We start from the raw sequence: 26,436 nt of genomic DNA, 5'->3' as shown, positions 1-26,436 counted from the left end.
TTGATTTCTGACTATCTGATATTTAAAATAGTCTTTAAAAATCACCATCTTGTTTTTCATATCTCCTTAACTCTATTATTTTTCCACACACTGGGGAATGAAATGACTCAGTTGATGAGTTTTTAATGAATTCTATTAGGAAATTTGTGCTTATGAGTGAAGATAATTCAATTTTTAAAAGTAAAAATCACAATTACTTGAGTTCTTGAGGCAGTGTGGTCTAGTTTGTAAGCACCACCACACGCACGCATGCACGCACACACACACACATACACACACACTTTTCTCTTATCATTTGATGAGGTGATGTGATATGTTGGTTTAGTAAACTAACCAAAGTGTAACACTTTGGACTTCATAAATATAAACTATATACAGTAGAACTTCATTTACTGTTTACTCAAAAGCGCTATTTCTCATTAACCATACTAACTCTGGAAAAGATATAAGCTAGCAATTCAGCTTTGTGAAAGCAGATTCATCCCAGTAGAAAGACCTACTACCACCAGGGTGCCCCCATCATTCTTGCCTCTCCTCCTGGATGTGCCCTCCCCCTGCCCCCAAGTACTTCTGGAATTTTCCCCACTATGGACCCAGAAACTCATTTAAGATGATGACTGGACAACCCAAAGACCTGGTACTTAGTGTCCACCCCTGACCCCCAATCTTATCTCTTTGCCTGGGCTGCTTTACTGCTTATGGAACTTAGATGAAATGAGGGTCAAACACTATTCACTACAAAAAGGTGGAGGACTAGTAGGATTTAACACCTCCCTTGTCCCTGCCTCCTAAGGCCTTCCTTGCCTCTCTACCATGTAGTGCCCTGGTGCTATTCTCTATAGAACCTTCTCTGTACACTCCTCCCTTTAACCCTTACTACCTCCAGGACTTTCCATCTGTTTTGTAGCTGAGCTTTCATTTATTTGTTGTCTCCCTCAGTTTGACGGGAGCCCTTTGAGAGCCACATTTCTACATGTCTTTCATTTTTTAGCCTGTAGTAAGTGCTTAATGAGAGCTTTCTCATTCATTCACTCATCAGTTCATTCATCCATCCATTCAGTGGATTGTGATTTCATCACTGTGAATTGTACCTTCCATTGGTGCTCCTCTCAATTCATCTGTGTGATTTGTGTTATTTCATAGATCTTCTGGATCTACCCAGAATGCTTTGGGCCTTCTTTTAGGTCTTTTTTATATTTTGTGGGCACCAGGGGTATATTTTGTTTAGCTGCTATTGCCACATGACTAGCCTGTATTTTCTAATAGACTGTCTTTGGAAACATGTCACTCCTTTATCCATGTATCTTCCCCAGTTCTCTTTGGATCACCTTTGGTTTTGATTCCTTGGAAATTATGATATTCTAAGAGTTACACTTGTGTAACATTGCTGGGAATACATTTGTGTTGAAAAGGTAGATCTTTGTGCTAAGGAATAATTTGGAGCCTTTATCATTACTATTCAGTTACTCAAATAGGGCCTGCCCATCTCTTTTATTTAGTTGTGGCTCTGATACTTGGTCCATCTGCAGTGCCCACCACCAGTGGATGTACAGAAATGGTAACTCAATGGATTGGCTACCCAGCTGATTGCTTAACGTTATCTGGACAAGAGGATTTTTTCATTCATTTAGTTTTTCTTTATACATTGTCTTTGTAGATTCTATTTATAGAATAATATTCATGAATCTCTTGAGAAGGTTTTTTGCAGTCAACACAATACCATTTGCCAAAAGGAACCTCTGGAGAATCACAAGATTATAAACCTAGGGTCTGCAGAGGCGGTCTAGTCCAACCCCCTCACTTTTTTCTTTACAGATAAGGTGGGGAATTTCTTTTCCAGTTGGACCCTGCACAAGATGTCCTCCATGACAGTGCCAAACACCTTTGGTGAGCATGAATCTTTCTGTTTTATGATTCCCTTGATAATCAGAGGTTCATTGAAGAGTTATTTTTGTGGTTGCACTTATCAGGTGATTTTTATATCATCTTAACGTATCCATATTTGTTATCAGTGGAGGAGAGCCATTGAGTTAAGTGCTTTTTTTTGTGTATTGTAGAAAACCACTTGTGAAAACCTACCTGTTCTTTTTGTCCAGGATCATAGCTTCAATGTGCATAAAGATCATTTTCATAAAGATTTTATAGCTGTGGAAAACTAGGCAAGTGGCTTGGAGGGTAACTGGTATTCATTTGATTGCTTTTGGAGCCGATTAATGTGAATTTTGGATTTTTTTCTTCCATTGTTTTGGCATGTTCTTGAAATCAGTTATAAAAAAGAACCCTCAGTGCACTAATGATTGTCTCACCCTCAGTTTGTTTTTTTTCTTTATGTTCTTGTTTTTGGTTCATCTCTTCTCCCTGATTTTGTCTTCTTAAGTCCCATGTCTCATTTTTTGTGTAATGCACCAGGGCTTATGGTGTAAGGGTAACTGTGATGTTACTTGGTGATAAAAACAGTTATAAAAAACATCGATAATTGGTCATTTTCCAGCTCTTGGGTTTTCTGTCATTTCTATTTCTACATTGCTCTTGGGCTCATGTGGTTCATTTAACTCTTGTACCAAACTTTCTGTTTTGTTTTTGTTACTTTTTGGGTTTAATAGAATTTATTGTTGTTCATCATCTATTATTCTCTGCTGTTTCACTCTTTGTAGCTTAAGTTGGTATTGCCATTAATTATCATCATCTCTCCATTTGGCAGGGAAATGGAGTGTTTTCTGGTTAAGGCAGTTTCTTCGTTATTTTGAACTCCTTGGTTTGTTGACTGTGTTGTATCTGTTAATCTTTTGTTGGAAGTTAGGATATCAAAGCCAATATATTTTGTCTCTTTTGATTCTCCTTGCATCTTGAACAGACTAGTTGTGGGAATAGGGGAGGTTAAAGCTGTTGTAATTGTTACATGATTATCTCATCTTTTAATTTTTCATTTCTCTTTATGTTGATTTTTATATGGGCTGTAACTAATCAATGGTCTGACCATCTGAATAGCTGATCCTGATGACTCCCACATCAGTAAACCGTTATTTACTTCCTAACATTTCAATCCAGTTCTAAAATCTAAGATCCCATTAAGTTATAGACAATTTTTATTTTATTTTTTTGGTGATGATACTTGGTGTTAGCCATGGATGATTCTTTCTTACTCTCTCTGGGTTCAATTACTTTTGCCCAAATAACTCTTGCATTTATGCATCAAGCCCTAATCTGTGTCTTGAGCTGCAGTCCTGCCTCACAACTGGCTGTCTCTTGGTTATCTCAAGCTCAACATATCAAAAATGGAACTCATTATTTCCTTCTTACCTAAACTCATCCATCCTCCAAACTTCTCTGTTTCAGTTGGAAGGAAGTTAGGCAATGTTTGCCACAGCATGACAGACTGTACTACTGGACTTCTCTGTCTCTCTCACTCCCTATATCCAGTTGCCTCATTAATTCACTTGTCTTATTAATTCTGCCTTTGCATCTCTTGCATTTGTCCCCATTCATTCCATTTACGTGACTATCACCCTGCTTCAACCCCACATCACTTTTCCTCTTGCCTCTTAAAACAACTCTTAATTGGTCTCTCAGCTTCCAACCTCTCCCCTCTCCAACGTATTCTCTATATAACTTCCAAAATAATTTTCATAAAGCCCAAATCTCACTCCCCTGCCTGAGAAACTACCATGTCTCCCTATTACTTCTAGGTCAGGCATTCTTCACCTGGGATCTCTGAACTTGTTTTTAAAAAGTTTGATAACTGTATTTCAATATAATATATTTCCTTTGTGAGCCTATGCATTTATAAAGAACTGTTCTTGAAAGAGATCTATAGACTTCATCGAATTGATGATGCCTGAGGGAGTTCATGACATTAAAAAAAAAGAATGAAGGAACCCCTCACCCCCTTGACTAAATATATAAACATCCTGGCTTTGAATACCCATCTCAATCCTGTTGCAAGCTTCTCTTCCACACTAATGCACAGTCCTCCTCAAGCTCTGTGTTCCGGTTAAACTGAACTCACCTATTCCTTGGGGTCAATGCCTCTAGACCATGTGGGCAAGAGGTATCCTGTACACCTCTAATGCATTCCCTAGTCACCTTTGCTTCCTGAATCCCCCACCTCCATCAAATTGTCATCTCTTATTTGCCATTTCCTACAATTAACTTTTTCTGATCCCCTTCCTCCTTAGTGCCTTCTTCAGGCAATTGTTTAACTATGGAAATCAGATTGCTCCAGTAGAGTAAATTTCTTTCAGGACAGAGACTATGTTTTTTTGTAACCCAGAGCCTTGCATATAGTAGGAACTTTATTTTTAAAGAAAAATTCAGTTCTTCTTTTTAGATCTGAATTTTCTCCCTGTTTTCTCCTCCTCTCTCCTGAAAGCAAGAAAAATACAATTTGCTGTAATAAACATGTATAGTCAAGCAAAACAAATTCCCACCTTGGCCTTGTCTAAAAATAAACAACAACAAAAAAAGGCATAAGCCTCCATCTCCACACTGTCTGTCCATCACTTCTCTCTGAGTAACATGTTTCATTATGAGTCCTCTGGAATTGTGGTTGGTCATTGTGTTGATCAAAATTCCGAAGTCTTGCAGATTTATTTATCTATTATTAAAGAAATTGTTCCCTTGGTTCTGCTCATTTCACTTAATACACCAATATTCTCAGGCATGTTTTCGGAAACATCCCTTCATCATTTCTTACATTCATATACCATAACTTGTTCAGCTGTTCTCCAGGTGATGAACATCCCCTCAATTTCCAATTCTTTGCAAGCACCACAAGAGCTGCTATAAATATTTTGGAACATATGGGTCATCTATCTCTTCCCTTCCCTCCTACCTCCTCCCCCTCCCCTCCCTGCTCCCATCTTTGGAGTATAGACCCACTTGTGGTACATATGATCCAAAGTATATATGCACATTTAAATACCATTTTAGGCATTGTACACATGTCTACAAATAGAACAGATTTCGTAGCTCTTGCATCAGTACAGTAATGTACCTATTTTCCCACAGTCCCTCCATCATTTGCTATTTTCCATTTTTGTTGGTTTAGCCTATCTGCTGGGTATGAGGTAGAACCAGAGGAATTTAGGGTTAGGGTTAGAATTATTTTAAATTTAACATTCCTCTAATAATTGCTTATTTAGAAGATTTTTTGATATTGTTGTTGACAACTTCTATTTCTTCCTCAGAAAACTGTCTCTTCATATTGCTTGACCATTTATAATCAGTTGGGAAATGGTTCTCATTCTTTTAAATTTGACTTAGTTCCATATATGTCTTAGAAATGAGACTAATATCAGAAAAACATGCTGTCAAGATATCACCCCTCCCCCGCCCAATTTCCTTCTCTTTTAATTTTAATTGCCTTGGTTTTATTTGTATAAAACTTTTTAAAATTTGTTACTCTTTATGTCTAAATCCTGTATCTATTTAGAGCTTTTCTTGGAATATGGTATGAGATGTTGGTCTCAGGCTGTTTTCCAGTTTTCCCAACAGTTTTTGGGGAATAGTAAGTTCTTGCCCCGATAGTTGGGATCCTGGGGTTTTTCAAACTTTAGGCTACTGGTTTATTTGCTTCTGTATATTGTTTAAGCTGCTGCACTAACCAGCCTCTCAACTTTTTACTTACCCATTTTGACAAATGTGGCTTTGTAATGTAGTTTGCTGTCTATTGCTGCTAGACCCCTTCCTTCTCAACTTTTAAAAAAGTTTTTCCTTGATTCATTTGAGATTTTTGTCCTTTTGTTTCTTCAGTTGAATTTTGATATTATTCTGTCAAGTTTTGTGAAGCAAATCTTTTGGTGCTTTGATTGGTATGACACTGAATAAGTAAATTAGGTAGTATCAACATTTTTATTATGTTGACACAACCTATACATGAGCGGTTGATGTTTCTATAATTATTAAGACCTGTCTATATTTGTGTAAAAAGTGTTTTGTATTTCCTATGTTCTCTTGGCAGATAGACTCCCAAGTATTTTTTATCTTGCCTGTAGTTAATAGAATTTCTCTTTCTATCTCTTCCTTCTAGATTTTGTTAGTAATTATATTGAAATATTTATGATTTTATGAGTTTATTTTTACATCTTGCAATTTTACTAAGTGAGTAAATGTTTCAGTTAACCCTTTTTCTTTATAAAAATCAAATTAGCTAATGGTAAATGTGTTGCTTTTTTTCCTCAAAAAAAGTAACTCAGGATTTTAATTTAAAAAATTTTATTTCCAATTTTTAAAATTTCCCTTTTGATTTTTTTTTTTTTAGGATTTCCGTTTTGGTGTTTAATTTGGTTTTTTATTTTAATTTTTTAATTTTCTAACTTTTAAAATTGCATACCCAATTTTCTCCTTTATTGATTGTTTAGAGATAAAATTTTCCCTTAAGTTCTGCTTTGGCTACATCCTTAATTTTGGTATGTTGTTGTTAACTTTAATAAAATTATTTATTCGTTTCTATGATTTATTCTTTTACCTATCTATTCTTTAGATTTAAGTAATTTAGTTTGCAAATAGTTTTTAATCTGCTTTTATGGTGCTTTATTGAATGTAACTTATATTGTGTTATTGTTGACAAAAGATATATTTAATATTTCTACTTCTCTATATTTGTGAGGTTTTTATGCCCTAAATCCAAGATCAGATTTTCTTAAGATGTCATGCATAGCTGAATAATAGGTATATTGATTTTTTATCCCTATTCAACGTTCTCCAGAGGTCTGTCATACCTAACTTTTCTTCAATTCTATTTAGAACTTTTGTTTCTTTTTTGGTTGGAATTTTCTAGGTCTAAGAGTCTACACTGAAGTCTCCCAGTATTATTACTTTACGTTCTGTATCTTTCCATAACCCATTTACCTTTGAGAATTTAGATGGTGTGCATTTGATGCATAAATGTTTAGTGTTGATATTCATTGTTGATGGCAGGCCTGCACAACCTGCCTCCCTAGGTGACCCTTGAAAGATGTTGAGGGTGTTCTCCTCCTTGTTTTTCTGAGGGCCACTGGAAATCCTTTGGCATGCCCAAGGCCTGTTGGCTGCAGGTTGTACAGGCCTGGTCAGTCAATGGTATCTTTAAGCAAAAATATAGTTTCCCTGTTTATCTCTTAATTAGATTTATTCCTGGTGTTTCTTTGTCTGAAATCATGATTGCTACCCTTACTTTTTTAAAAAATTCTTTGATTTCCATTTTCCTGGTCAGTTTTTGCTATGAGATACTTTATATATTCTTCTGTGTTTTTTCTTCAGTCTTTTGACTTTAATATTTCTTGATGTCTCATTTAGTCATTAGCTTCTATTAAGTTAATTCTAATTTTGAGGGAGTTATTTTCTTGGGTAAGCCTTTGTACTTCTTATTTCAAGATGTTAATTCTCTTTCCGTGTCTTTTTTCCTGTAGTTCTTATTTCTTTTCACATATCCCCCTTTCATTTGGTTTTTAATACCATTTTAAACTATTTTGGAATTGCGCACAAGCTGCTTTTCTTTCGGGAATTTGATTCATTCTTTTCTCCTTGATTTGTTCTTGAACTTCCCTGTCAGCAAAGCAGCTCTTTAAGTTGAGATTTTTTTTGGATTGTTGTTGCTCATTCTCCCAGTCTACTTAGGTTTGGGCCTTTCGCACTTCTGGGGGAAATGTCTAGCCCGCGCTTCTGTTTTGCATTCTGCTACAGCTTCCTCATGTCAGGTTTTCAGTGCTCCCCAAATGATGAAGTTTGCTTACTGCAGTCTTCTTCTTAGCTTCACAATTTTCCAACCCAGGTTTGCTGTTCGATTCAGCCCCTCTTCGCTTCCTGGGAGTCCCTGGAGGTTTAGGGAATGAAGCTGCTGGCTCCTTTTGGTTTCTGATTCCTGCATCTCTGCTCTGTCCCCAAATCAGAGCCACGAGATTACTGTTTGCTTCTGAACATGTCCCTCATTGTGTATATGGCTAGATCACCCTCCAGCCTTGGACCTGAGCAGGAAGCAGCCTAGCTGCTCAGCTAGAGTGGTTCCTACAGAGCCAGCTCCCAGGGTCTAAAGGCTGTTTTCTCTCTGACTCTCTCCAAGTGCTGACCTGAGCTTGTCAAACTTGACTCAGTGTTATTTTTTCTTAGATTTCCCCATCAGAATCTGGTCTGATGTGTTTTCTAGAAGTTGGGGAGGAGATATTGTTGCTGGGTCCATTTGGGTACTTTATGAATGCCTTTTGGTTAGAATTAGTTTGAATGGAAATATTCCTACATTTATCTGTATATACACACATGTTTGAGAATGCTAAGTCGTCTGCAAACCTCTGACTTCTTTCTTAGTCCTTAGTCAACAGTTTATGAAATACTTTCTCTGTGTCAGGCACTGTGCTAGGCATGCAAGAAGGGTTAAAGACAGTCCTAGATCTCAGGGAGCTCATCATCTAATCAGAGATTGAAAAAAGGCCCTCAGTGAAGTTTAAAAAGTGCCTACTGTATGCCAGGCAGTGTGTTGAGTGCTGGGGATACAAATACAAATTCTTACCCACAAAGAGCTTTCAGTGTAATGGGGGAAGCTGAGGAGGTGGGGATTGAGGGTTAGGTAAAAGGTAGCCCTTGAAGGGACATGATGGAGGGTTCCAGAGAAGTCCAGAAACAGTGGGAAAATGGGGAGAAAATTTGTGCTGAGCCCCTTCTTTAAATGGAGGCCTGGAGCTCCTTCATGACTTAGCTCTCAAACCCTCTGAGGGTTTGGACTTAGCAGCTTTGAAGGGGATAGTTTTGGTTGAAGGAGGAATTTGAAGGCAGGCTGCAGAAGGTGTAGAGAGTGAGAGGCGTGCAAGAGGAGTCACTGAGTGTGAACTTTAGTTCCTAGGTTGTGGAAATAACGTCCCTCCCCTGAGGAGCCGGTAGTTTCCCAGATGATGCTTTTGATGACATTGACTCCAGCATTCTCTGTATGTGGTCCTGGTCATCTCCACATGATGTCTGTATTCGGGCCCTTTTCCTTCTCCCTTTAGAACTTCGAGTTCTGACCCCTGAGTCTCCGGACTCTGATGGGTGAGTTCCCCTTTGGACCTTCCTGGCATCAGGCCACTCTGCCACTTAGTCATGGGACCACCTTCAAATCCTGTAGGCATTGTGTATTCTCACCACCCTCTTAACTGTGGGCAACTGTGTTGTCTTCTCCCATTATGCCATGAGGTCCTGGGGCTCAGGAATTATCTTGTTTTTGGCTCCTCAGTGCTTATCACAGGGCTTGATATATAGAAAACACTTAAGAGATGCTTCTTCCTCCCTTCCTCCCTTCCTCCCCTCCTCCCTTCCTCCCTCCCTCCGTCCGTCCCTTCCGTCCTTCCTTCCTTCCTTCTCAGAGCTCCTGGTATTTCAATATGAGTTATATTGTGAAATATTGTTGGGAACTTCTTCCAGCCAGCTCTCTCCAGATTGACTCTCATATTTGCATCTCCAACCCTGTCCTCTTTCCTTTGGGCCCTGCCTGTGACCATTTCTGTGGGTTTGGAGTGTGTGGACCAATGTTTGGGTTCTGACTCATCCACTAAGTTGACATTTATGTAGTGCTGTCAGGTTTGCAGAGTGCTCTATGCAGGTCATTTGATTCTCACAATCTTTTGAAGTAGGTGCTACTATTTCTCCCATTTTAAAGATGAGGAAACTGAGAGACCAAGAGGTTTAGTAATTTGCCCAGGTCACACAGTAAGTCTCTGAGGCAATGTTTGAATTCTGGACTTCTGACTCATATCCACTGTACTCTTCATACTGCTCCCCAGCTACAGCTTTCTGTGTGATTTCAGGTAGTTACTTGGCTTAGGACCTCAGTTTTCTCACCTATAAAAAAGAAGAGAATTGGACAAGATTGTTCATTTTCGTTCTGACATTTTGAGATTCTGGAATGTTGGCCCTCGCTCGACCCCCAGTTGCTACTACCTCCTAGGGTGATGCCCCAAGTTGACAGCTTTGATCCCCCTCTTTTCTTGGTGCTCTCTCTCGCCCCTCCCCCATTTGGTCTTTCTCCAGGACCTTGTTCATTTCAGCCTGCTGTTTTGACTTCATCCAGGACTTCCTTTTTTCAATCCAGACCGTAGTCCCTACTATGCAGTTTTAGAGCATTTTTGCCTACAACATTAAAAAAAAAAGTAATGAGCCCCCCATCTTTGCGCTGAAACCTAGTCGGCTGACTCCATGACTTGTGTGTTTGTGTGGTATGGGGGCGTTGGAGAGAAGAGGGCAGTTTCAGCCTTAGGGGAGGTTGTGAAGTAGTCCAGGTTGTTCCTTCACTCTTTCACCTTGGAGTAAGGGGAGAGGGAGAGGCTTTCAAGCCTGCCTTCTTGCTCTGAGTGGAGGAGCACAGATTTTTAGATTTAAAAGGGACTTTTGAAGCTGCCTAGTTAATCTCCTTCATTTTACTGTAACTGCTTTTTTAGCATCAGCCAGTGAAACTAATCATGTGTTATGACATAAAGAACTCATAAATAAATGTAGGAAGGTGGAAACAATAAACACATCTTTTACAGACCATAATGTGATAAAATTAATCAATAAAGAGAATATGAACAAAAGACACAGACCTAAATGGAGACAGAGTAGTGAGATCTTCAATATTGAATGTGCCAAAGAACAAATCAAACAATAGTTTTATTTAAGAGAATGATAACAGTGAGACATGCTGGCTCCAGTCTATCTTTTCAGATTCATTGGACATTACTCCTATTTCCACACTCTGTAATCCAGCAGAACTGGTGTTCTTTGTGTTCTTCACATGTTTACACCTTTTACATTGGCTACCACACAGGCCCCAAATGTATTACCTACTTAACTCCACCTCATAGTCCTTTAGTTATGCATGGAAATTTTCCTGACCACCTCCAATCTGTTAGAATCTATTCTTCCAAACTGCCTGATGTTTAATTCCTTAGAATATGTTTACATTTATTAACTTTATATTTATGCTGTATGTATGTCTCCATATCCTTGATGTCTCTCCCATTTTAGAATATAACCTTGTTGTGAGTAGAATTGTTTTATTTGTCCTTTGATCCCCAGAACCTAGGACAATTCCTGGATACATGGTTGTGGATTGTGGAAACACAAGACCTAAATAGCAAAAGATATTCAATATAGGTGACTTAACTGTGTTGGTATCATAAAATTTGATAATATTGCCCAAATTTATCTTCAGATTTGATATTATACCAATCAAATTGCTGAGAAGAAGATACTTTTATAGAACTAGACAAGAGTAACAAACAGAATTCATAGAGAGGAACAAAGGGTTAAGAAAATTAAGGAAATATTGGGGAAAATAGGCATGAAACATACAGTCTAGCATTACTAGATATCAAATTATATTAAATCAGTAAGAATCTAAACTTTCCAGATCAAAGTGTCTGGTTTAATAGAGACATATAGAAGTTGAATTGGTAAGGTACAGCAAGACCCAGAAGTAACTGTGTCCATCACTTGAATGTTCAATTAAACCTAAGACCCTCAGCAAACTACATAAGCAAAGATAGAGTCACTTTCTTCATCCCCATTACTGTCAGGGGTGTTGGAATCTTAACTTAGGAGTCATATTCAACTTCTCACACTCTCTCATGTCCAGTCTATTGCCAAAGCTTGCCAATTTCATGTTTGCAACCTCTCTCCAATTCACCCCCTTCTCTCCAGGCATTGCCATGACCATCTTGGTGCAGGTACCTATAACCTCATGTTTGTACTATGGCAATAATCTGTTGCTTGGTCCCTCTCTCTCACATCTCTCCTCACTGTAGTCTGTTCTCCTTTCAACTGTCAAAGTCACACACACACACACATGCACACGCATACACACACACACAGAGCATTCAAAGACATTCTCCCTTCTCTCCCCCCCCCCCCCCCATTCCAATTACCTTCCTAGTATTTTTATACATTACTCACTCTTAGGACCTTGATAATCCCCTGATACTCATCTTCTTGCTGTTCCTGGCCACAAGATGCTCCATTCCTGATCAGTGAATTTTCAATGACTGTCCCTCATGCTTGAAACTCTCTCCCTTCCCATCTCTGCCTCCTGGCTTTGCTGGCTTCCTTCAAGTCCTACCTAAAATCCTGCTTTTTGATTTTCAGAGGAAAAAATTCAAGCTATCAATAGCTATCTGAAAAAAATGCTCTAAATTATTAATAGAGAAATACATACTAAAATAACTTTAAGGTACCATTCTCACACCCATCAGATTGGTTAATCTGACAAAAAAGGGAAATAAGAAATATTGGAAAGGCTGTGGGAAAATAGGTACATTGATGCTCTGTTGGTGGAACTATGAACTGGTCCAGCTATTCTGGAAAGCAATTATTAGCTTTGACCCAACAATTAGCTATTAGAAATTAACTATTAGAAATATGAATATTGCTACTGTAGCAATACTGCTATACTACCAAAAACATCAAAAAAGAGTAAAAATACGCGTAAAATATATTTATAGCAGTTCTTTTTGTGGTGGCAGTGAATTGGAAGTACGGCTAGGTGGCACAATGGATAGAACACTGAGCCTGGAATCAGGAAGGCTTAGCGTAATGAGTTCAAATCCAGCCTCAAACACATCCTAGCTGTGTGACCCTGGGCAAGTCACTTAATCCTGTTTGCCTCAGTTCCTCTTGTATAAAATGAGCTGGAGAAGGGGATGGCAAACTTCTCCAGTATCTTTACCAAGAAAATCCCAAATGGGATCATGAAGAGTCTGAAATGACTAAAAAACTACTCAACAACAAAAAAGAATTAGAAACTTAGGGGATGCCCATCAATTGAGAAATAATTGAACAAATTATTGTATATGTCATATGTTTGAATACTATTGGATTCAAAGAAATGATGAAGGGGTTGGTTTTAGAGAAACCTGGAAAGACTTGTATGGTGAGTGGAACCAGAGAACAATTTGTACAGTAACAATGCTCTAAAGACAAAAAACTGCAAGCGTTAGCAATTCTGATTAACCAATTCTAAAAGACTTAAGATGAAGCATGCTGTCCACCTTCAGAAAGAGAAATGATGGACTGAGATCAAAATATATCTTCTTTCTTTCCTTCCTTCCTTCCTATGATTAATTTCCCCTCAAAACAAATTTATTATTTATTTTTAGCATTCATTTAAAAAATGTTCAGTTCCTAGTTCTTTCTCTCTCTCCTTCTTTGAGAGTAAAGAAATATGTGATATTAATGATACATTTGAATTCATGCAAACATATTTCCATATTAACCATATAAAGAAAATGAAAAAAAACCTTGCTTCAATCTGTACTTAGACTCCATCAGTTCTCTCTCTGGCAGTAAATAGCATTTTTGATCATAAGTCCTTTGGAATTATCTTGGATCATTTAATTAATCAGAATAGGGAAGTCACTCAGAGTTGCTCATTATATAAAATTGTTGTTACTGTATACTGTTTTCTCCTGGTTCTACTCACTTCACTCTGCATCTGTTTCATATAAGTCTTCCAAGTTTTTAAATTACCCTCCCTACCATTTCTTTTTCTTATAAATGTATTTTTTTTCCAGTAACATGTAGAGATAGTTTTCAGCATTCATTTTTATAAGATTTTGAGATCCAAATTTTTCTCTTTCCCTCTCCTTCCCTCCTCCCTCTCCTTCCCTCCTCCCTCCTCAAGATGGCAAGCAGTCTCATATAGGTTATACATTTGGAATCATGGAAACATATTACCACATTAGTCATGTGAAAAAAAGAAATAGAACAAAAGGGAAAGGCCACACACAAAAAAAACCCCAGTGAAAATAGTATGATCTGATATGCATTCAAACTCCTTATTTCTTACTCTGGGTGTGGATAGCATTTTTCGTCATTAATTTCTTGGAATTGTCTTGGATCATTGTATTTCTGAGAAGAGCTAAGTCAATCATTGTTGACCATCACTTCACTCAGCATCAGTGTTGGTCTCCTGTCATTTCTTATAGCACAATAGTATTCCATCGCAGTCACATACCACATACATATTTGTAATGGGGAAAAAATATTGGGCAATATCCCCCTGCTTTTTTCATTCCCTCTTAATGCTAATGACTTCCCTCTGTTGATTATCTCTACTTTATCTTGTATATTTCTTGCTTCAACATGGTTCTTTACCATGTGTTTGCCCCCATTAGATTGTGAGCTTTTTGAGAGCAGTTGACTGCTTTTTACCTTTCTTTGCATCTCCAGTGCTTAGTCCATGTAGTAGTTTAATAGATGCTCGTTAATTGACTGGAAAGATTTTTTTTTATCTGACAAGAACTGCTGGAAAAATTGAAAAAGAAGTTTGGCTGAAAACAGGTTTATGCCAGCATCATGTGCTATATACCATAATAAGTTTCAAAAGAATCATTAATCTAAATGTAAAAGGTTACATGATAAAAAGATGTAAAAAAGGTATCTTTCACTAGCATAGAAAAAGGAAGAACTGATGAATAGAGCTTAGAGGAAATTGTCAAAATCAAAGCAGGTTACTTTTGATTATGTAAAATTTAAGTCATTGTGCATGGACAAAATAACCAGAATAAGTAGAAAAATGCAGATTAAGAACAAAAATTGTATCAAACTCAAAAGCATTCAAATGAATCCATATTCTACTAGATCTGTGGGTATTCTTTCCATTGTGTAGATCATGAAACACCAGAAGTAGTGTTTGAGTTTTGTATTTAATAACAGAAAAGCAGGAACCCATGATATATTTGGAAGTAGAGACAAAAAAGGAAGGCTTTCCAGTCATAGAGAATGCCAGTGTGAAATCAGGGGGATGAGAGATGGAAGAAATATAGACTGTTGGGTAGGAGGGGCCTTAGAGAAGGCCAGTTTGGCTGGATTGCAGAGTGTAGTGGGGGACCTACTGTGATGTCTAATGAGGACAGAAGGACAGACCAGGTTGTGAAGGGCTTCCCCAGCTAAACAAAGACATTTCTATTTTATTCTAGATGCAGTAGGTAGCCACAGGTGTTTATTGAGTGACAAGGTCAAATGTGTGCTTAAGAAAAATAACTTTGGGAGCTGTGTGGAGGTGAATGACGTGTCAAAGCAAACTGTATCCATTATTTGTGGCAATAAGAATATGTGAAATGCTTTAGGAGTTACAAAGAAGGAAGTGATTTGTATCTTCTGTGCAGATAGAGTCCATGCAGTGTTCGTGAAGACCACTTTTGGGTTTGGATGGATACATTTGACATATGAAAGGGGAACAAGGTTATTCTAGGCTGAGGGGGAAAGATGTGGAAGGAAAACCCAGAAGTGGTTTGGGCTTACTTGGAGAGGACAGTGAATACCAGAGTTATTGCCGAATCTATGGTTATTTCTCTGTCTATTTCTTGATCTCTCTGCATCTTTTGGCACTCTCAGTCACTGCTGGACACCCGAGCCTCTCTAGGGTTGGTTTCCTCATGAGACTCTCTTCTGCTTCTCCTTTGCCGATTATTCATCCAGGTCACACCCTTAGCAGCTATTCTCCAGGGCTTTATTCAGGACCCTCTTCTCTTCTCCCTTGGGAATCTATCTCAGCAGCTCCTATCGGCCAGTTCTCTTTGTGCAGGTCATTCCCAGCCTTGTGTCTCTAGGCCTTGCTTCTCTGTGGAGCTGTTCTCATGGTTCACTAATTGCCTTTTTGAACATCTCCCAGCCGGAAGTTCTGTAGGCACCTGGCCCTGTAGGCACCTAGCCTCAACAGGTACAAACGCTTTCCTCTTCTGAATCGATTTCCTTAATGTTGTCTAAGGTATCACCATCATCCTGTGCTCCAAGCAGTGTTGGTATCTTCCTTAACTTATTCTCATTTGTCCTTAGTATTCAGTTCATTTGCTTATCTTTGCATTTACCCCGTTCTCTCCACTGGCCCAGTCCCAGCCCCAATTCTGGCCCTCCTTACCTCTTGTTGACTGGACCATTGTGATGTTTCAGGTCTCTTCCTCCTCTGATACCTCCTCCATACAGTTGCCAAGGCTTGGAGGTCTAGCTAGGTCACCACTGCCTTCTTCCCCTCCCCCGTTCTCCACTCACTCCTCTATGGGCTTCAGTGACTTCTTATTTCCTCCAGGATCAAGTATAAATTCCTTTGTCAGGCATGAAAAGCTCTTCATAACCTGATACTTTCCTATCTTTCTGGTCATCTTATACCCTGTTCTCTTCCACAGCTCATTGCAGAGTCCAGCTGGTGTATTTGTTCTTCCTTCAGCATGACACAACTCTGTCTGCCATCCCATCTCCTTTGGATTTCCATGTTTGTTTTCACTCTCTCCTCACCTCTGCCTCTGACTTGATCTGACTTCCTTCAGGGCTTAGCTCCTGGGTGAGGAACCTGCAGCCTCAAGATCCCATGTGGCCTTCTAGTTCCTCAAGTGTGGCCCTTTGACTGAATCCAAACTTCACAGAACAAAGTTCCCTATCTCCACCTTTTGCAGGAAGCCTTTCTTTTCTCCTCCCCTAATGCTAGTACCTGCTCCTTTCCTATTGCCTTGGATCTACTTTGTATATTTCTTACATGCACCTAGTTGTTCACATTTGAATGTCATCTCCTTGAGAGCTGAAATCATGTTTTTGTATGGCTTTGTGCCCTTAGTTCTTAGTTCCAGGCCTGGCACATAGGTGCATAATAAATCTTGAGGTTTGACTGTTAGTACAAAATTTAGCAGTGTAATAAAAAGCTGCCACATTCAATATATATTCCATGCCAGTTCCTAAACTGATTTATTCATGTGAGTTGGTGTCTAAAGATGGCATAATAGGTGCTCTTTATTGTCCTTATATTATTGCTTGTTTCTGATTTTTAGATGAAACTATGATTAGATGAATTTTAGCAGAATAACAACAGAATGAATTACACATAATGGAAAAAATGAATCTTTGACATTTTGAAGAATTTTCTAAGCAGAACTAGAAACAAACTATCTAGTGTTCACATTGCCATGTTTAAGAACTCAGTTTTGCCTTCTTGTGCTGACTCCTCTCATTCTTTGAAATATTTGCATTTATGAGTTGGTAACAATATCAAGCTAGAGATCTTATTAGTTAAAATTAATGAAATTGAAAGAAAATTCATATTTTGGCCATAATATGATAAGGTTAAGATAGTTTAAATTAGTATATTCGAAAGTATGTCAAGTTTGAAAAGTAAAAAATACCATCAATCTAGTAAGTTGTCGGCTGTTAGCAAAGGGCGACAAGCCTACAGACTGTTGTCACTTGTAGTACATTTGTGTTAGTTTATTCAGTTAAGTATCCAGTTCAGCATGCACTTTATCAAGTGCCTGCTGTGTGTCAGGCACTGGACATAGAGCCTTAGCCTTCTTTTTGTAGCCAGTACACTGTTAGAGAAAATGGAAAACATCAGTTCTTACAAGCAAGCTTTGTGGGTGCATCCATTTAGCATAGATGGTGTTAGATAGTTCTCCACAGTTAGGTGAGTTTGGAATATTGAGGATGAAAAAAAGGGCTTAATTGTGTAACTTGTGTGGATGCAGCACTCTCAAAAGAGAGCTCTGATCAAATTCTCATTTGAGCTTTAATTCTCTGAGGCATAATTAAGCTCATAGATTTGGAGCTGTGAGGGTCCTTCAATCTTAGATTTTGACAGTCAGTCACCAAGCATTTTTTAAGCATGCTGTCTGTGACAGGCATTCTGGTAACCACTAGGAATACAGATAGAAGGAGAAAGAAAGGCAGTATCTGTCCTGTAGGAGGTGACATTCTCATGGGAGAAGACCACAGCTAAAAGGGAGCTGCAGAGGTGAGGGAAAGGCCGGAGGAGGCTGACTCCAGAGAGTGGCAGAGCCAGTCCAGTGGGCAGTCTGCAGAAGGAAGAGGGCCTCCTACTTGAATTGCAGGTATGAGGAGGAAGCAGCCCCTCGAGGAGTCTTCCCTGTGGAAGAAGTGAGCCAGGGCTGTAGTACAGCTGCCCACTCACCTCCTAAAGTTTGCACCAGATTTTGAATCCAAATGTTCTTGCCCCATCTACTCTGTCAGACCATTTTTTACGATATAAAGTAAAATGATACATAGGGACATTCAGTATCTGACATTGTTCCATTGAATTCCAGTTGAACATTCTACGTTGTGTATGTTACATTCCCTGAGTGTTCATCATCACATACAAGGACTTTGTCATGTGTACGTGGCTTATGTAGTCAGAGTGGGCATAGTTATTTAACCTTCAGCTACAGATACATGACCTTTTAATGTGAGGGGAGGCTAGGGTCAGGGGAACTCTTCTTTTTAAGGATGGAGTTAACAGCAAGTGTTGATGGGCAGCAATACATAGAGGGCTGGGAGGGTGGGGAGAGAGAATCTGATGTAGGGGCAGCAATGAGCAATGGGAGAAGGAAAGGGGAGGAAATAGAATCAAGGCCCTTGGTGAGAAGGCTCATCTCTTCATCAGAAACTGTAGTGAAGGGAAAGAGAATGAATCAGTGTGTAAGGACTTGCATGGCCAAGGATTTAGTGTGTTCTAGGGAAAGCCAGGTCTCAATGAGTATAGGAAAATGGCAAGGAAGATGTCCAAGAACCAGGGAAGCTTGTTCGTGATATAGAGCAGGGAACAGTGGAAGGGAGAAGGCAGAACAATATTTCAAATTCAGAGGCTGAACAAAGAGTTTTTTCCCCAAATAAAATTTCATGATTTTCAGTAAAATTGTAGTTAACCATAATGACCAATGCTAGCTCAATTTTTTTTCCCCTTAGCTTCCAATTAAAGCTGGACAGCAGACTACACACACCAAAGTCAGCACTGAACACAACAAGGAGTGTCTTATCAACATTTCCAAATACAAGTTTTCTCTGGTTATAAGTGGCCTCACCAATATTTTAAAAAATGTTAACAATATGGTAAGTATTTGGTTTGCTATTTTTACTGGGGGTATTTTTGAATGTTAATCATGGCACAATTTGGGGAAGATTTTATCACCTAACTTGCACTGCAGAAAGTTTAATTAATTAGTCTGCCTTGTAGGAAAGAACAGATGCAACGTCTCTCTCTCCCCGCCAGCCTTTTTTCTTTCATTTAAAGTTTTTCATTCGTTCCATCTCCTAGTGTTGATGAGAACATGATTTAAGAGGCTACTTAAGAACGTATAGAGATTTGGTTGCTAACCTTTTCTGAATATATTAAAAATCTTTTATTCTCTGGAACTTTAAGCATACACAATTAAAAAATGGGAGTAAAATCTAATATAAATGGATAATGAATGAAATAGAATATTCTAGATTTACAGTGCAGTATTGATCACCATGGACCCATGGGAAGGTTTCCTTTCTTCACCTTGGAGCCCACACCAGACCCTTCGCTAGACTGAAGGCCCAGCTGCCAAGATAATTATCTTCAAACGCCATTTTGATGATGTCATTCCCCTGGTACCCAACTGATAAAATTGACTCCCTCTGCCCTGCATTCCAGACCCTCTATCAGCTCCTTATAATTTTATTTCTCTTCAGTCTGCAAGAAGACTCTGCTGTTCCCTCTCAGCTGCTCTAGCACTTGTTCCCAGCTTGCTCATTCAACCTCTTTTCTGGGGCCTGGCTAGTGCTGTCACCTCTCTGGTCAATTCTTTTTGTCTCATCTGCTACTTCAGCATTTCCTTCAGACCTAACTTAGAACTTTTGAGTTCCAAAAAGCTTCCCCAGTCTACTCCAGTCTTACACTTTGGTTATGAATGAGCCAGGAAATATGTGGTGCGTATGTGTGAAGGATTTGGTTTTTTAAGCAAACTCTAGATGTAAAAATCCTAAAATGTGAACCAGATAAATTGGGAGAGTGGTAGTTTTCACTTTTTTCAGGAAAGAATTCACCAAAGGTTTTGTGAACTAATTCACTTCTTGCACATTTATATATGTAACTACAGACATTTTTTTAGTCCCAACTCCTTGAGGATCCTTTTTCTAGTGCTCAAAGTAAGGCATGACCATTATTTTCCCCTCGGGTGTGTGTTACGTTGTTTCTGATCACGTCATGTGCTTTTCCCCAGTTAGAATGGAAGCTTTTTAATCCCAAGATATCTCTATTCACCATAACAGGTGAATGGAAGGTGATTGGACCCATTTGGTGTTCACTGAATATGTGTCAAATGAATAAAATCCTCCTGCAGGTAATGATAGTCACCTGGATAGATAGTCCAAAAAATGTGACCACTTGGATTTGTAATATTTGATGATATTATGTTTGGTATGGTATTATAGTTATTGCGTAGAATTTTAATCTATTACAATGAAAGATTTTGTATTTATTTCTGTGTGGGTAATTAAATATAAGATACTGATGTCAGGATTCCAGGTTAAACATATACCCTAGGCCAAAATGGGACTGATTTTGTAAACACAAGCAGAAAGCAAATATTTGAGTCAACAAAATGGATGAGTCTTTTAAATACCAACATTAACTTGGAGAAAATTAATATTTTTCACTTTTGACAAAATATTTGTACCCAGTCTTTCAGAGATTAAAGGGAAGAATGTTAATTTTGCTTGATTGAATATCTCATTTTTTTAGACCTGGTAGAGTAGGTAGGCAGAGGAGAGTTATCATTAAAATTTAGTATTCCAAATGTTTTTCCTTTCAGAGAATATTTGGAGAAGCTGCTGAAAAGAATTTATACCTTTCTCAGTTAATTATTTTGGATACACTGGAAAAATGCCTTGCTGGGGTAAGTGATTTGGTAAGTTTTGTGAATTTACTCTTCAAATTGATCAGCTATATTTAGATGTCTTAGGTGTGCATAAAGATAAAAGTTATATATCTTTGTACTTAGGACACCTTAATTGTACTTAAATTTTGTTAACTGAAATGATCAGATCATACATTTAATGTGTGTAATGGGAAATAATTTTCCTGTCTTTAGCACATCAGTTAGGTAATAGTTGCTTTCTTTGTGTGGTCAGAATACTTACCAGGGTTAGCAGAACAAAAATTTGACCTACTTTTCTCCTCTTTAAAAAAGATTCATGCCTTTTGAGAAGATATCAGCACTTTATTTTATTAATTTTTAAAAGATGAGTTTGTTTATTGTATTTAAAAGCAGAATGACAGAGATCACTATATGAAATTTTTCACTATGATCTTGTTAAAATCTATACAAGTAAGATATTTTATTAATATTCAGAATCATTATATAGACCATTATATTTTTGTTTATGTTTGGGTAGAAGGTCAATTAAGTTCTGCTTTTAGGATATCAACATTTTTGATTACCCCAGGCAAGTAGGATTTGAAGCAAGCTATATAATTTACTTCTCTCTCAAACTGGCAACCAGCAGGTGTAGAAAATGGGCCAGCCTTTTTTAAAATTTTTTAAAATCTTCTTAATAATGAATGTTGTACATTTTCAACATGGAGTTGGAATGGAGGAGGAGTAGACTAGGGGAATGAGTGCTTCTCAAGTGCCTTTGTTACTCTGAAACACAGTGTTGTGCATTTCTACTTAATTAGGTAATCTGTGTTTAAAGAAACACATTTTTAATGTGTTTTATTATAGTTTAGTAAATTTTGTGTTTACAAAACACTTTCCTGAGTTAGGTAAAGAAAAACAAGTCTCAGGTAAACAAGACTTTTGACTGATCCCTTATTAAAATTTCCTCTTCACCAGTCACTCTTTGTAAGCATATATATTCAATAGTTATAAACCAGGAGATGCAAACTTCAAAAAACTATGACCAGTGTTCTGCGAGTGAGTGTGTGTGTACACAGACATGGGTCTGTGATTTCATCAAAGTGGTAGATGGAGCCTTGATCCACCATGACCCAATCTGTGAATTAGAACCTTAGCCAGGTGCCTGGGAGCTTTACAGGTTGTGCCTTTGGCTCCCTCCCTGAGGCGTTAAGTAACTCTGCTTCATGCTGCTGTCTTGTGGACAGCTTAATGGAAAAAGAAACAGATGGGTAATGCATCTTGGATATACGTTACTTAAGACCTTTAAGTTAACACATTTAAAAAGCATTAGTTTGTATTGTTGAATTCCCTTAAATTACCTGAGTGATTCTGTGGAATACCTCGAGACTTGCTTTTGTAGATGAAGACGTGCTTGAAAGCAAGTTGAGGCAATTTCTTTTAAAACTGAGCCAAATATTATCAAGACACCATGGTTAGTGATGATCTACTGAGGGAATACTTGAAGCGAGGCTTAGGTTAGCCAAATGAAAGGGACCCACAACTCCCTAGTCTTCCCTTTGATGATTTAATGAGATCTGTTTGAGAAATCTCAAGGTATTGGTACTTGTGCCTGACTGGAATTCTTAATTCCCAAATTTCAGTTTGGGAGCCTGAAAGGGCTTAATTCTTGTCGCAGTCAGTGCTTCCATCACTTAACAGTTTCTTAGTAATTGGTTAACTCATCTTAGCTTGAGTTGTGAAAAAATTTTATCTTGCTCTTATGAAAATGTCTTTCCATTGGTTTGGTGAGGCTTAAGGAGTACTTAGAGTGATTTAATTGGAGCTGGTAGCAGAACAAGAATGAAAACAATAATTTTATTCTCTACCACTTGTGTGGATTTTGAAAGTAATCTCAAGTGCCTGCATCTATAAACATCTGGGCAGCAGTAGCCCAGGCTCTGAACTGCTGTGGAGGCCTTGGCTCAAACCGGTGCTTACCAATGGTTCCGCCAGTCTCTGAGGCATCTCTGGTCCACATTGTCTCCATACTAGGTATTTTTACTACATGGAAATTGAAACAAGTCAGTAAGTCTTGCTCTTATTTCAGCAGCCAAAGGACACAATGAGGTTAGATGAAACGATGTTGGTCAAGCAGTTGCTGCCAGAAATTTGCCATTTCATTCACACCTATCGGGAAGGGAACCAGCATGCAGCTGAACTTCGGAGCTCCGCCTCTGGGGTCCTCTTCTCTCTCAGCTGTAATAACTTCAATGCTGTCTTCAGTCGCATTTCTACCAGGTCAGTGTGTGGAGCAACATGGGCTTCAGACAAAGATGAACAAAGTGTCTGGCACATCTTCACAAAAGACTAGCTCTGATCTAAAGTCATTCAATTCAGCAAACATTTATTAATCACCTACTATGTGCCAGATACTGTGCTAGGTACCTGATACAAAGACAGCAGGGGAATAGCTTCTGCCCTCAGGGAGCTTCTGTTCTGCTGGAAGGTGACAACATGTACAAGGAGAAGTAAATACTAAGTACACATAAAATCCATACAGAGTAGCTTTATGGGTGGTTGGGTGGGCACACTAACAATTGGGCAATCAGGGAAGGCCTCTGGAAGGTGATGGACTGGGAATGTCTTGGGATGGGACTCTCTTGAAGGCAGTGTCTAGGCTCCCAAAAGGCAGCATTGAGGGGGCACCATTCCAGGCTGAGGCAGAGCCTGTTACTGGCCAGATCAGTCGGTCCAGGTGTATGTGTATGAGGGGTGTATGTGAGTGTAGTAAGGGAGAGGGGGCTCTGGAGCCAGATAGGAAAGGATGTTAAAGGCCAAATGGAGAGGTTTATATTTGATCTTAGGGGCAAAAAATAGGAAATACCTAAAATAGATTTTTGAGCAGGGGAATGGTATGTCCAGGCAGTTGTGAATTTAATTTGAGTAGTGCAAACTTTTTATGCAAGAATTCAGTTTCTTTTCCCAAGTTCATATTGCTACCTTGGTGCTATGGTCGTTTTTTGCCTAAATGTGGGAGTTTTTAGGGGTAAAGAAGAATGGAAGCATCATTTACATCCACAAGGTCACAATGGAGATTCTAAAGGAACTTGTAAATATTAGGTTTGATTTGAAATTTGTCTTTTTAACATATTCCACTTAATTAAAATAAGACAACCAGATGGAGTTGATACGAGAGCAGTAGTTGTTTTAAATGATATTCAGTGGCCTGATTCCCTAGAAATTCCATAGTAAACACTCACCTGTCTGAATTCCTCAGGGAATGAATAAGTTGTTTTGAACAGCTATTTTCTTGTGTGCATGAAATTCATTTAATCCCTTATTGTTACCTCTTGGAATCTCAGCTTCTTTTAAGGCTCAGTTCAGGTGCCTTCTCCCATGGAAAGCCTTTTCTAAGTCCATCTAGGTGCCTGCACTCTTAGATGTTCTGTGTAAATACTCTCTTTCCTTAGTAGACTGTAAGCTTCCTGGGGGCAGGGAGCACAATGCCTTGCACCAAAGAGATGCTTCATAAATGCTCTTAAATTGCATTTCCTTGGATTGCTGACCTTTCTGCATTAGGATTTCATTTGACCTTTTCTAAACTATATCTTACTTTCCTGCATCTTTTGGTCGCTCACAACTTTTTCTTTTTGATAAGAGAAGTCATAATTAGCATCAGTTATTAGGTTGTTTCAATAGATGGTATAGTGTAAAGGTTCTTAATGTGTAGTTGGTGATTTTATTTTTAAAATAAATTTCGATAACTGTATTTCAATATAATTGGTTTCATTTGTAAGTTGTGTATTTCACTTTTATGTATTTAAAAACACTCTTCCTAGAAGTGGATCTGTTGGCTTCTCTACCAACCTTTTGCCAAAGGGATCTAAGACATAGCAGGAGTGGAGAAGACCTGGTCGGGACAAAGGGCTGAGGGTGGTGCTGCCAGCAGTGACCTGCAGTCTTTTGGCTGAGTCTTTGATGCTAGCTTGCTTTTTGGTGACTGTCTTCCTTCTTGTTGGAATCTAAGTGAAGCATGTGCCCAGGGTGTGATCTGGGCACTCTGAAGAGATTTGTTCCGTCAAACTGAACAAGAGTCAGAATCGTATTCTCAGTTCACTTTTGGAGGATATTTGTAGGTTTGCAAAGTGCTCTCTCTTCCAGAGAGCCTGTGGAGGTTTTGCTGGGCATGGGCTTAGGTGGAATTAGTTAATCTGAGATACAACAGTTTTCTCCTTAGTAGTTTCCTTCTCCCCAAGGAAGAGCTGGCTCTACAGTCGCTTTCACTGATATCTGACGAGTTAAGACCAATCTGAATATCTTTTGCGATGCTGATATCATTACACAGAGGACTAGGCCACCTCTCTTGGCTTTCTGCTGTTCTTGCAAAAAGTCATTTATTTCCCTTTAACTCTTGAACCCTGCCCCATATCAAAGAACAGCATCTCGAACTAGTCATTCCAGGTGACTCTGCCTGCCTTTGAGGCCAGCCTTTCTGCCACGAGGGCTGCTCTGGCCCCCTTTCTGCCATGGCAGGAAGGTCCACCTCCCTGTCGTTGAAGACCAGCATTGTTCATGGCTGGCTCTGTTGGACTGTTTGTGCTCATTCTCTTTTACTTGCCTCAGTTTGTTCATGAGGCTGTCTATCACCATCCTGGTTTTGTGAGCTCAGTTCAAAACCTTCTGCACTTCTGTACATCTGACACTTCTTGTGACCCCATTTGGGATTTTCCTTGCCAAGATACTAGAGTGGTTTGCCATGCATACTTATATGATGGATTAATGTTCTCTTAGAAACTATATTATCTAATTTTTCCCCCCAATTTTCTCTTAAAATTATAAATTGGAAATAACATTTCAACATAGAGAAGAACATAAAGGATTATATATAAAACCACCAACATATTACCTACAGCTTGCTTTTTAAAAAGTGTATGTTAAATTAAACAGGAGAAGAACAATCATGATAATTTGTAGAGCAGCGTTTGAATATGGAAGGTTGTCTTTGGGCTCAGGAAGGCTATGCCCCTGTGACCATGAGCAAAAGTCACTTAGTCTAATGTTGCCCCAGGCAGCCCACTAAGATTAAAATGACCAGTGGCTCCTGCTCTTCATCAGGGAAGGGAGTTTGTACCCTGGGAGTTCCCTGTCCTTCCTCCCAAGAAGTTATTGGATATTTTGTGTAATAATTCTGAGCCACTGGCTGAAATGAAGCATAGCAAGATGATAAAAACATTCACAGACAGTACCCCCTTTTCTCGGGGTAAGTTGTCTAACAACCAAGTAGCTTTGCTGTTGTCAGTCAAGCATAGAATTCAGAGCTGTTCTCACCTTGAAGGTACAAAAAAGGTAAGAGAACCGTAAAATTTCATGTGTTATCTTGTGTACTATAAATATATGACACCTCGGATAGCTCTAGGAAGGGAGCTTGATGTGTACTCTGCACATAGAAGAATATTCAATTGGTGTTTTTCTTCTTCTAAAGCTTAGAGTTATTTGATTCACTAGCACTGGTTAGAGGATGTGGCAGCATTTCTACAACAGAATGAGCTTCCTGGCATTGGGATATCTGTCTGGAAATGGGAGCGTGCTTAATTAACATTGGCCTGACAGCCAGTTAGAAGGAGCTGTGCAAGGACCACCTCTTATTTTGAAATGGCAAGAGGCAACACCATTCACTCAGTCTTTTGTCTTTTCATTTAGTATTGGGTGAGAGAGAAGGGCATCCTGTGATCTTCAAATGGAGAAACACTCACAGAAAACATGGCCCAGTATGTTCATTGCAGGGCCAGGACTAGGGTGTTTTTCTGTTGGGGCAAACTGTGCAAATTTCACCTGAGGCGAATCTTTGGGGGGGGTGTGTGTGTGTGTGTGTGTGTGTGTGTGTGTGTGTGTG

General features: G+C 38.8%; 1 protein-coding gene across 17 annotated transcripts in view; it reads left to right on the top strand.

Annotated features, from left to right (window-relative positions):
• NF1 (neurofibromin 1) overlaps positions 1 to 26,436 on the top strand; it is a 241,518-nt gene that overhangs the window by 25,949 nt on the left and 189,133 nt on the right. For 9 of the 17 annotated variants that reach the window (XM_072645011.1, XM_072645001.1, XM_072645006.1 and 6 more), the window contains exons 2-4: positions 18,646 to 18,789; positions 20,517 to 20,612; positions 22,651 to 22,841. In XM_072645011.1, the coding sequence (XP_072501112.1) occupies positions 18,646 to 18,789; positions 20,517 to 20,612; positions 22,651 to 22,841 (431 nt within the window). Of the gene's footprint in view, positions 1 to 1,815; positions 1,888 to 18,645; positions 18,790 to 19,974; positions 20,046 to 20,516; positions 20,613 to 22,650; positions 22,842 to 26,436 lie in introns of all 17 variants that reach the window. The other 8 variants (XM_072645003.1, XM_072645010.1, XM_072645008.1 and 5 more) reach the window with 5 other exon arrangements.

This window comes from Notamacropus eugenii, chromosome 2 (genome assembly GCF_028372415.1).
Source record: "Notamacropus eugenii isolate mMacEug1 chromosome 2, mMacEug1.pri_v2, whole genome shotgun sequence".
Lineage (NCBI taxonomy): Eukaryota > Metazoa > Chordata > Mammalia > Diprotodontia > Macropodidae > Notamacropus > Notamacropus eugenii.
This window is presented reverse-complemented; position numbering and strand designations above follow the sequence as displayed.